The 12,599-nt window shown below is 43.3% G+C and overlaps 1 protein-coding gene across 2 annotated transcripts in view; it reads right to left on the reverse strand.

Moving 5' to 3' along the window:
- The window catches only part of LOC133540532 (guanine nucleotide-binding protein G(q) subunit alpha), an 84,920-nt gene extending 73,047 nt beyond the window's left edge, over positions 1-11,873 (reverse strand). For both annotated transcript variants that reach the window (XM_061883207.1, XM_061883205.1), the window contains exon 1: positions 10,844-11,873. In XM_061883207.1, coding sequence (XP_061739191.1) covers positions 10,844-10,979 — 136 coding nt within the window. In that variant the 5' untranslated portion in view covers positions 10,980-11,873. The remainder of the gene's footprint in view (positions 1-10,843) is intronic.
- Positions 11,874-12,599: the final 726 nt, after the last annotated feature.

Consider the following 12,599-nt stretch of genomic DNA (forward strand, 5'->3'; position numbering starts at 1 on the left):
TATGTTTATGTATATATACATATATGTATATATATATATATATATATATATATATATATATATATATATATACACGTGTGTGTGTGTATGTATATGTATATATGAGGTAGATCACCTCGACTTGGTCATTTAATAAGTAATTGATTAACGTTGAAAAACTTATTGGGGTGTTACCATTTAGTGGTCAATTGTAGGGAATATGTACTGTACTGTGCAATCTACTAATACAAGTTTCAATCAATTAATCAATCAATGAATGCCTACTGAGCCTATGGTGCTGTTAAGTTATTGTGGCTCAATTTGCCTTAATTTTTTATTTTATTTTAATGTATTATTATTTAATATATAATATTGTTTTAGTTGCTTAAGAGATATTCCTGGCTCTGAATTTGCTCATTGCTATTTTTATGTTTTTGTGCATTACTTGTTGCCGTAATCATTAAACGAACAGGTTACTCATCAGTTACTCAGTACTTGAGTAGTTTTTTCACAACATACTTTTTACTTTTACTCAAGTAAATATTTGGGTGACTACGCCTTACTTTTACTGGAGTAATAAATCTCTAAAGTAACAGTACTCTTACTTGAGTACAATTTCTGGCTACTCTACCCACCTCTGGTCTTTACCTCCCCAAAAACCAACATTTCAAACTTCCCTGGTTTTATATACAAACCAGTATATAAGCAGCAAGTTGGCATAAATGGACTTCCTAAAGTTGTGACGCGAGAAATTTAAGATATCTCAGAAAGTTCCAAGACCTGACCATTCACGAGAATTAAAAGCAGTAGGAAAATGAGACCAGGATAAGTTAAAAACTCTCTGACCTATATGATATGTCACTTTCACATCACGTAGAACAAGAGTACAGCTTTCTAAACTTACACATAAGAATGAAAAAATGAAATTTTAACTTCAGTTAAAATATGCAATATAGTAATACTAACATGTAGTCAAAGAGCATTGTGACACCAGCAGGGGATACGTCCAATTTATAGATTTGTTAGGATACAATAGTTGATGGGCCTTTTGAAAGTACTTCCAAAGCTGTGGGCTGCATCGTGCAAAGTAGCCAACACCTGACTGCTGGTGTTTGTTGTAGATGAAGAATCAATCGCAATCCTCACAAAGGGTAAAAAAAAAAAAAAAGTTGGCACAATTAGCGTCTTGTTGGGTCTTTTTGCCATCTCGGGGGATGTGAAAGTCGACCTACCTGTCGGTCCATGGCCGCATTTGTCTACTACCAGGTGGGAGATGCATTCATTATAATTTAGAATGAACTTTTACCAAGTTTGAGACAAAGCAGAAGCAGTCGTGTCAACAATAGCAGTGTAAGCTAGAATTAGCTTCCTATTATCAATGTGCCATCTGCATTGGCACTTATAACAACAATATCACTCATATTTGGTTAATTTTCAGGTCGCAACATGTAATGGAGTATTGTTGGCGGTCTGCATTGGTTTCTAAAGAGTATAATGAGCGCAATAGAGAACCCTTGATCTGTTGACTCATCCATCCATCCATCATCTTCCGCTTATCCGAGGTCGGGTCGCGGGGGCAACAGCCTAAGCAGGGAAACCCAGACTTCCCTCTCCCCAGCCACTTCGTCTAGCTCTTCCCGGGGTATCCCGAGGCGTTCCCAAGCCAGCCGGGAGACATAGTCTTCCCAACGTGTCCTGGGTCTTCCCCGTGGCCTCCTACCGGTTGGACGTGCCCTAAACACCTCCCTAGGGAGGCGTTCGGGTGGCATCCTGACCAGATGCCCGAACCACCTCATCTGGCTCCTCTCGATGTGAAGGAGCAGCGGCTTTACTTTGAGTCCCTCCCGGATGACAGAGCTTCTCACCCTATCTCTAAGGGAGAGCCCCGCCACACGGCGGAGGAAACTCATTTCGGCCGCTTGTACCCGTGATCTTATCCTTTCGGTCATGACCCAAAGCTCATGACCATAGGTGAGGATGGGAACGTAGATCGACCGGTAAATTGAGAGCTTTGCCTTCCGGCTCAGCTCCTTCTTCACCACAACGGATCGGTACAACGTCCGCATTACTGAAGATGCCGCACCGATCCGCCTGTCGATCTCACGATCCACTCTTCCCTCACTCGTGAACAAGACTCCTAGGTATTTGAACTCCTCCACTTGGGGCAGGGTCTCCTCCCCAACCCGGAGATGGCATTCCACCCTTTTCCGGGCGAGAACCATGGACTTGGACTTGGAGGTGCCGATTCTCATTCCGGTTGCTTCACACTCGGCTGCGAACCGATCCAGCGAGAGCTGAAGATCCCGGTCAGATGAAGCCATCAGGACCACATCATCTGCAAAAAGCAGAGACCTAATCCTGCGGTTACCAAACCGGAACCCCTCAACGCCTTGACTGCGCCTAGAAATTCTGTCCATAAAAGTTATGAACAGAATCGGTGACAAAGGACAGCCTTGGCGGAGTCCAACCCTCACTGGAAATGTGTTCCGACTTACTGCCGGCAATGCGGACCAAGCTCTGGCACTGATCGTACAGGGAACGGACCGCCACAATAAGACAGTCCGATACCCCATACTCTCTGAGCACTCCCCACAGGACTTCCCGAGGGACACGGTCGAATGCCTTCTCCAAGTCCACAAAGCACATGTAGACTGGTTGGGCAAACTCCCATGCACCCTCAAGAACCCTGCCGAGAGTATATAGCTGGTGCACAGTTCCACGACCAGGACGAAAACCACACTGTTCTGTTGACTCAATTGTTAGCTATTTATTTACAGTTTTGAACACATAAGACAAGCCAAGCATTTGTGTTCTTGTCTTACGTAAGGATTGTGAATGATAAACTGCACATCTCTTTATAATGTTCGCATATTTCCAGTATGGCTGATCTGATAATATGGTCAAAGTGCAGAAGCGTTACTATGCTGACGTAAAATCAATGGAAATTGCCGAAGATATTGGAGCGGAATATTCAAAAAGGCTGACTGAATTTGTAGCATTTTGTGACGTTCAGACTGTTCTTTCACATACTGTACTTTGCAGACTGTAAATACAATTGGATATGGCTTAGTTGATATAATGAAACACGATTAAGCATATGAAGTCAATTTGTTTTCCACTCTACTGCTACTTTAAGTCTTCAAAAGACCAGGAAGTCACTAAGTTTGTCTCCAGACAATTTAGGCTCAAAAAGAGCCTGGAAAGTGGACTAGTATTGTCTGCCAAGGGAAGAATATTAACTGTTAAATGTTCGGTGTTAAGTTTCATACTGAAATCTTTGGATGCCTTTTAGGGTTGCCACAAGCGTTACATTGCATACTGCCTTTCCGTCCAATGAGGCTGAGAGCAAACATAACTGCAGCAATCGTGTGTCAATTTAAGACAACAAACAATAACTGAAACTATGGGTCTGACGGTTATTGTAGTTTTTACAATACAGGCAAAATATCAACCTATTAAAATATACAGTATTGCCTGTTTGACAGGACCTTGTTTGTTGGCACACTGTGCAAATAAAACCACAACTTGCCGCATCCTCAGCATGACCACATGTTTGCAAACTGCTGGAGTCTTTGTTCCTGTAATTTGAACGAGAAAATGACAGCTAATTGAAGGCTGTAATGTCAGTTTTAGAGGTGCTTTCACACATTGATGCGTTTAACAGTTCAAAGAAAACAAGATTACAAGGTACATTGTCTGTTTTCAAGGAATAGTTTCACGCTTTGTTTCCTTTCAACTTGTGGAAATAAACTTCCGCCATCCTAGTCACTGCCGTTGTATCCTTGGGCAGGACACTACACCCACCTTGATCCCAGTGCCATCCACACTGGTGGTATTATAAATGCGAAAGAATGTTTGTGGCAGGACTTTAACCCCTGATAGAAAGATTTCAATGGGAATGTCTTGGGTATATATAGGGTAAAATTGTAAAAAGGCATGACACAATTTACTTTTGTACTCGGATTGAACATTTATTAAATACAATTTAAAAGTTAATTTAAACTATCTTGAACATTGGACAAATAGCATGTTTCTTTCTTCCACCCTACTTCCTAAAATTTGATTTTACCATAAATATATAACTGAAATCCTTAAAAAAATAAATTGTAATTTTTTTTATTTATTTTTTTACATTCAACTACTACAACTCCTGTAACCCATCCATCCATTTTCTACCGCTTATTCCCTTTTGGGGTCGCTGGCGCCTATCTCAGCTACAATCGGGCGGAAGGCGGGGTACACCCTGGACAAGTCGCCACCTCATCACAGGGCCAACACAGATAGACAGACAACATTCACACTCACATTCACACACTAGGGCCAATTTAGTGTACCGAATTATGGAATGACCAGGCTTAGACTATGTTCATTTAGTTGTTTAAAGGGAAACAGGACTCTTTTTGGAATTTTGCTTCTTATTTTTTCTTTTGCATTCTAACATTTGAAATCATCTTGTTCTAGGCGGCTAGCAATGCAGCTAATGAGAGCACTCAATTGTACCTCTAAATCACTTTAAAAATGCATTAAAAAACAATCAATACTTCATTTGTTCTGTAACTTGTATAATAACCAAGCTGTAGTAACATTTTCATGTAAGAGCGAACACTGCGGAACTCTTTTCTAGCGTACTAACACATCGACGTGCTTCGGTATTAGCCGTAAAAGCTAATTATGGCGAGAGATAAGCTAGCTTCTACGTCAACACAAAACACGGAGTTTGTAACGCAAAACAGTGAGCTAGGACACCAATCTGTACTGAGTGAAACACATGAACAATCATATTACAGTATTTGTAAAGTATTATTTCAGGTTTTGTTTGTACACAACTAGCAAGACAATGTATGTACTGTAGTTGTAATAACACGAATGAAGTGCTGCGTGTATCATGATCAATATTAAAGTGGGTCTCCCCATGTCTAGCATTAAAAGATTACAGTTGGTACAAAATGCGGCTGCTAGACTTTTGACAAGAACAAGAAAGTTTGATCACATTACGCCTGTACTGGCTCACCTGCACTGGCTTCCTGTGCACTTAAGATGTGACTTTAAGGTTTTACTACTTACGTATAAAATACTACACGGTCTAGATCCATCCTATCTTGCCGATTGTATTGTACCATATGTCCCGGCAAGAAATCTGCGTTCAAAGGACTCCGGCTTATTAGTGATTCCCAAAGCCCAAAAAAAGTCTGCGGGCTATAGAGCGTTTTCATTTCGGGCTCCAGTACTCTGGAATGCCCTCCCGGTAACAGTTCGAGATGCCACCTCAGTAGAAGCATTTAAGGCTCACCTTAAAACTCATTTGTATACTCTAGCCTTTAAATAGACCTCCTTTTTAGACCAGTTGATCTGCCGTTTCTTTTCTTTTTCTCCTATGTCCCACTCTCCCTTGTGGAGGGGGTCCGGTCCGATCCGGTGGCCATGTACTGCTCGCCTGTGTATCAGCTGGGGACATCTCTGCGCTGCTGATCCGCCTCCGCTTGGGATGTTTTCCTGCTGGCTCCGCTGTGAACGGGACTCTCGCTGCTGTGTTGGATCCGCTTTGGACTGGACTCTTGCGACTGTGTTGGATCCATTATGGATTGAACTTTCACAGTATCATGTTAGACCCGCTCGACATCCATTGCTTTCCTCCTCTCCAAGGTTCTCATAGTCATCATTGTCACCGACGTCCCACTGGGTGTGAGTTTTCCTTGCCCTTATGTGGGCCTACCGAGGATGTCGTGGTGGTTTGTGCAGCCCTTTGAGACACTAGTGATTTAGGGCTATATAAGTAAACATTGATTGATTGATAATATGGTGCGGCATTTGCGGAATCACCGCAAAGCTTTACAGTCCAAAGTGTAGTTAAGACACAACAGAGTTAAATTATGTTAGTTACTTAATTTTTTATTTTCCTGCGGGAACTCTCCTGAAGGAATCAATAAAGTACTATCTATCTATATAATGAATATTTGAGCTGGTAAATGACAATTACACTTGAGTATGTTTACCACAATGAGCAATAGAGTTAATCTCAGTCTGAAAGTAAAAATATAATAATTGATTTTTTTTAATAATGATAATACTTTGTTTATATTCATTATTCGGAATTTAAAAGATAGAAAAAAATAACTAGAGGTGGCTTATTGATATTCTCCACAATGAAATTACAGTAAAACCAAGCACACATAGGAAATTACATCAATATACACATCATGCGTACTTAAATGTAGGAATCAGGGTAAATTCATAATACAGTTTAAAATAAACTGAAAAAAGCGATACAATTATTCAGGAGAAGATTGGCTCTAATGCCACTAGTTTAGCGTATAATGGACCAGCTCATTGAGGAGCGCCAACTACAGAGCACAAACAGTATATAAACACATCATCATTCACCCTCACATTCATACCTATGGACAATTTACACTCTCCAATTAACCGAACATGAATATTTTTAGATTGTGGGAAGAACTCAAACGTTACTGTCAGTAGTAATGTCAAAATTTGGCTGGTTTTCACAGGCTTCAACAACGAATGCATTAATTAACTTGAAAAACATTTCTCCTGAACTTTTCCTCCTTACTTTTGCCGAGTACTAACTACATTTCCGGGTCGAACAGGTGCTCGAACAGCTGTAGCGCTTATGGTGACAGGTGATTCAGATGTACATTTTTAAAAATAGGGCAAAGAGCAGGGGTCGGGAACCTTTTTGGCTGAGAGAGCCAAGAAGCCAAATATTTTAAAATGTATTTCCGTAAGAGCCGTTAAATATTTTTTAAACCCTGAACACAACTAAACGCGTGTATTTTTAAGTAAGACTAACATTTTTAGAGTATAATAGGTCTCCTATTCTTTGTAATAACATTGTTATTCTGAAGCTAACTGTGGAGGGGGCGTGGCCTGAGGGCCTGCAGCAAAGCAGGGTGTTGCTAGGACCGGCCTTGAAATCAGCGACAGGTGCGTAGACGGCCCACCTGGGCCTTGTTACCTAATCACCTGTCGGTATGTTATAAGCAGCAGCCAGGAGGAGAGACGGGGTTGGGGCTGGAGCCAGAGCGCGAGCCAGAACGAAAGAGAAAAAGACAACTGCTGGAAAGCAACTGAGAGACTCATTGAAAAATGAAACAATACTGTAACCCTGAAACAGGCTCTCATGTCGGTTCTTGGTGGTCTGAAGAACCCCCAGGAGGGCAAGCCCACACTAACCAATAATAAATAAATAACTTCTTACCATCAACGCAACTTCTTGAACAGGTGCGGTAGAAAACAGATGGATGGATTAAAAATGCACGATGATGTTTTACATTTTGAACATCATTTTTAACACTGATTACAAGTGGAATTATTCATTATTTATCGTATCAAGCAGAGTCAGCTCAAATTTACCTGAGAGCCGGATGCAGTCGTCAAAGAGCCACATCTGGCTCCCGAGCCATAGGTTCCCTACCCCTAGCATAGAGGAACATTTATATGATAATTTAGATGTAACCTTTTACGGCCAGTAGTGTGTGAATAATAGATTATATATAGTATATCCATTAACACAATACATTGTTTAAATTTGTTTTCATGTAAAAAAAACAACAACTCAATGTTAACGGTGAGGCCGCTTTTATTTTGCTGTGGCGATGCGCCACAATCCATTAAATGTAAGGGAAACCCTGTTATATGATAAGAGACTACAAACTGGCCACAGTATGCGGTCAAACAATGTTTTAGCAGTAGCACCACAGTTTTGTTTTAGATTTACATAAGACCTCAGTAAAACCCTGCAATATCTCAATAGCATGAGAACAGTGTCCTCTATGCTGGACATTTTTTGGGAGTATATATATATATATATATATATATATTTTTTTTTTTTTTTTTTTTTTGTCATGAAAAATTGAGTTTTTTTGAGGTTGGTACACTAATTGTAAATGCATTTTGTGTTTTTTTTATGTTGATTTAATAAAAAAATAAAAAATAAAAATATATTTTTTTTTTTAATGAATAAAAAAATTATTCTGCGGCCCGGTAACCGCCGATAATTCATTGGATTTTTCCAAGTTCCTAACCGCTATTCCCCGCACCTGCTTTGTTTTAGCAAACAAGAATATTTCAGTTGTTTTTGTCCTTCTTTGTGGGGACACTGTTGATTGTCATGTCATGTACGGATGTACTTTGTGGACGCCGTCTGCTCCACACGCTGTAAGTCTTTGCTGTCGTCCAGCATTTTCTGTTTTTCTTCACTTTTTCGCCAGTTCAGTTATAGTTTTTAGTTCTGCATAGCCTTCCCTGAGCTTCAATGCCTTTTTGAGGGGCACTCACCTTTTGTTTATTTTTTTTAGTTTAAGCATTAGATACCTTTTTACCCGCACGCTGCCTTCCGCTGTCGTCTGCATATTGTGATCATAACAAAGCAATTAGCTACCTGCTGCCACCTACTGATATGGAAGAGACACCACAGACACTCAACAACGACACATAATTTGTACTAGTTTGCAAAAAATATTTTTAACTAGGGCTTGACGATATATCGATACATCGCAGATTTGTCTCTGTGCGATATAGAAAATGACTATATCGTAATATTCGATTATATGTTCTCACACAGTAGCTTTTAGCTGCGGGCATTACATTACTGGCGTTTCTCACTCTCTTTCTCGTCTCTCCTTCTCACGGAGACGTAAAACAAACCCGCCTTCTTACATACGTCACATACTGTCGTGCGTCTAGCGTCATACGCTCTCGCCGAGGAGAGAGATAGCAGCATGGCTAACGTTAGCTGAGGCAGGTCGTGCAAGCGGAGCGGAGCTTGTGACAATACGAGAGAGAAGGTGCAAAAACTGATCACAAATGGAGGAAGAACAATAAATGCCCAAAATAAAGAGCAGGGGGTCCATCATCTGGCAGTGGTTTGGCTTCAAGTGGGAAGATATTCAGCAGACAACAGCAATATGCAAATTAATATATTTGAATAATGTGAGGTGCACATTTTGCAAATCAATGGGCGCAATTTGTATAATGCACAATCTTTTTGGCAATTTTGGAAATTGCTTCCAGCTATATATTGATTGTGTTGGAAGTTCTGGCTACTAACCCTAACCCTAGCCCTTGATGCCATCTACGCAGTGTTGGGAGACTGTTTTGCTGTTTTTCTTCTGTTCGATGTAGCTTTCTGTGCAGGATTCCGCAAATTCTTCTTCAACCGTCCTCAAACCATCCATTTGCATAGTCGCGCCATTTTCAAACAAAATCTCGTCTTGCGATATGCTAATTACTTGCGCACAATGGACATGACGGTTAACTTGCAAAGTGCGCGAGATTGGTAAAATGCTTACAACAGCGCTAAAGGCAGGGCCATTATGGCACTCCCTGAATATTGTTGATCTGGTAAAAATTGACAGGGGCTTCGAGAGAATTGGTGCCCTGAAATTCAGGGGTCTCCCGGGAAAATTGGGGACGTTGGCAAGTATGACGCTGTCAAGCGCCGTTGATATTAAACTCGGGGGCCACACCAACATTCAATTCCATCCATCCATCTTCTTCCGCTTATCTGAGGTCGGGTCGCGGGGGAAGCAGCCTAAGCAGGGAAGCCCAGACTTCCTTTGCCTCAGCCACTTCGTCTAGCTCCTCCCGGGGGATCCCAAGGCGTTCCCAGGCCAGCCGGGAGACATAGTCTTCCCAACGTCTCCTGATCTTCCCCGTGGCCTCCTACTGGTTGGACGTGCCCTAAACACCTCCCTAGGGAGGCGTTCAGGTGGCATCCTGACCAGATCCCCAAACTACCTCATCTGGCTCCTCTCGATGTGGAGGAGCAAGGCTTTACTTTGAGTTCCTCCCGGATGGCAGAGCTTCTCACCCTATCTCTAAGGGAGAGCCCCGCCATCTGGGGGAGGAAACTCATTTCGGCCGCTTGTACCCGTGATCTTATCCTTTCGGTCGTGACCCAAAGCTCATGACCATAGGTAAGGATGGAAATGTAGATCGACCGGTAAATTGAGAGCTTTGCCTTCCGGCTCAGCTCCTTCTTCACCACAACGGATCGGTACAACGTCCGCATTTCTGAAGAACATTAAATTGTCATGGGCTTCACGGTGGCAGAGGGGTTCGTGCGTCTGCCTCACAATACGAAGTTCCTGCAGTCCTGGGTTCAAATCCAGGCTCGGGATCTTTCTGTGTGGAGTTTGCATGTCCTCCCCGTGATTGCGTGGGTTCCCTCCGGGTACTCCGGCTTCCTCCCACTTCCAAAGACATGCACCTGGGGATAGGTTGATTGGCAACATTAAATTGGCCCTAGTGTGTGAATGTGAGTGTGAATGTGAATGAATAGGGACGGCGTGGCGCAGTGGCAGAGTGGCCGAGCGCAAACTGAGAGTCAGTGGTTCAAATCCCACCTAGAACCAACCTCGTCACGTCCGTTGTGTCCTGAGCAAGACACTTCACCCTTGCTCCTGATGGGTGCTGGTTGGCGCCTTGCATGGCAGCTCCCTCCATCAGTGTGTAAATGTGTGTGTGAATGGGTAAATGTGGAAGTAGTACCTTGAGTACCTTGAAGGTAGAAAAGCGCTATACAAGTACAACCCATTTAATGTTGTCTGTCTATCTGTGTTGGCCCTGCAATGAGGTGGCGACTTGTCCAGGGTGTAGCCCGCCTTCTGCCCGATTGTAGCTGAGATAGGCGCCAGCGCCCCCCGCGACCCCAAAAGGGAATAAGTGGTAGAAAATGGATGGATGGATTAAATTGTCATATCAAAGCGCGGGCCGCATGTTTGAGACCCCTGGTTATAATGAATAAATTCAAGCACGTTAGGCTGCAAACATTCCAGAAAATTCCTACAGGGACAGCTCGTCCCTTCTCACGAAAAAGTCTCACGAAGATGTTGGAAGTTCTTACCCAGCAGAAGAAGCTTCAGCTCCCTTCTCGCGTCTCTCTTGTCCCGCCGGAGTTGCTTTTCGATCTCGGAGTTGATCCTTTTGGACTCCTTCGCCTCTTCACTCAGGCAACAAGCCATCATGGAGTCAAGAGTCATCCCAGCATCAGACACACAAAAGAAGTCCGCCTGACAAGACTATTACTCCGAGTCAAGCTCACAAGTGGCTGCAAATGAAATCCGGATTTTTTTTTTTTTTTCCTTTTGGAGCGCCCCTGCAAGTAAGAATGAGTTTTGACAGCAACGAGACTTGACGTCCAATGCAAATGATCGGTCTGCAATGCTTAGAGAAAAAATAAAAAATGCCAAAAAGTGGAAAAGATCCCTGCCATTGCAGAAAAAGGAGCTAGCGTGTTCCCTGCAAAGCTGCTAACGTCGGAGGGGAGGTGGGGGTGTCAAAACTGGATTCCTGGTGTGACTTTTCATCCAATCCCCTCCACGAAGCTTAGCCAAAAAAAAAAAAAAAAAAAAAAAAAGGGCAGCTTTTTTAACCTACCTGAGTTTTGAATGGACCACTACCTACTGGAGCCCCGGAGACAGCGCGACGCCGCCGGCCACCTTTCTAAATCCGAGCCGCCCGCGCACTGGTAGCAACAAGCCATCTACCCGCACTCACACGTCGACGAGCTCCCCGGTGTCACACACGCGCGCGGACTCCGCTGACAAGCACCGCATTTGACAAGGCGCACAAGAGACCGAGGCGCCCCCGGGAGAGGCGAGGGAAGGCGGGGCAGGAGGGGGGCGGACAGGGATGGCTAAAATGGACAGGCTAACTGTTAGCTTAGCTTAGCTTAGCTTAGTTAGCCACCCCTGCAATTGCAGCAAAAAAGCACAAACTGACATCGGAACGTCATTTCCCCGAGCAAGTAACCCTTAAATTATCAAATAGGCACTTTAGAACCACAACAAATCATCATTTCTGTTGTTTTTTTTCCCCCCCTTTTTGGAATAGCGCTCTTCGTCCTGCCCTGACTGGAGTGGCGCTGCCCCCATGACGTCACACGGCGTTTTTAAGTGAGTGACAGCTGGGCGGGCGAATGGAAGTACAGTTTCCGGGCGTGGGGAAGGCGGGGCTTAGTGGCGACTTTGACGACGTTGCAAGTTTGTCTGAGGAGGACGTCTTCCTTGTTGGGGGCGTGCACGGCGGCCACGCCCACCTCCTGTCGCTCACGCGCTGAACAAGGGGCGGGAGAAAGACGGGAGAAAATCAAAACACGCGGGGGCCATTTTGATCTTTTTATGGACACAAACAAACAATGTCGATTTATTTAACCCAGGGATCACCAACACGGCGTCTGCGGGCCCGTAAGGACCAGATGAGTCGCCTGCTGGCCTGTTCTAAAAATAGCTCAAATAGCAGCACTTACCAGTGAGCTGCCTCTATTTTTAAAATTGTATTTATTTACTAGCAAGCTGGTCTCGCCTTCCTCGACATTTTTAATTCTAAGAGAGACAAAACTCAAATAGAATTTGAAAATCCAAGAAAATATTTTAAAGGCCTACTGAAATCAATCAATCAATCAATCAATGTTTATTTATATAGCCCCAAATCACAAATGTCTCAAAGGACTGCACAAATCATTACGACTACAACATCCTCGGAAGAACCCACAAAAGGGCAAGGAAAACTCACACCCAGTGGGCAGGGAGAATTCACATCCAGTGGGACGTCAGTGACAATGCTGACTATGAGAAACCTTGGAGAGGACCTCAGATGTG

This window comes from Nerophis ophidion, linkage group LG22 (genome assembly GCF_033978795.1).
Source record: "Nerophis ophidion isolate RoL-2023_Sa linkage group LG22, RoL_Noph_v1.0, whole genome shotgun sequence".
Taxonomy (NCBI): Eukaryota; Metazoa; Chordata; class Actinopteri; order Syngnathiformes; family Syngnathidae; genus Nerophis; species Nerophis ophidion.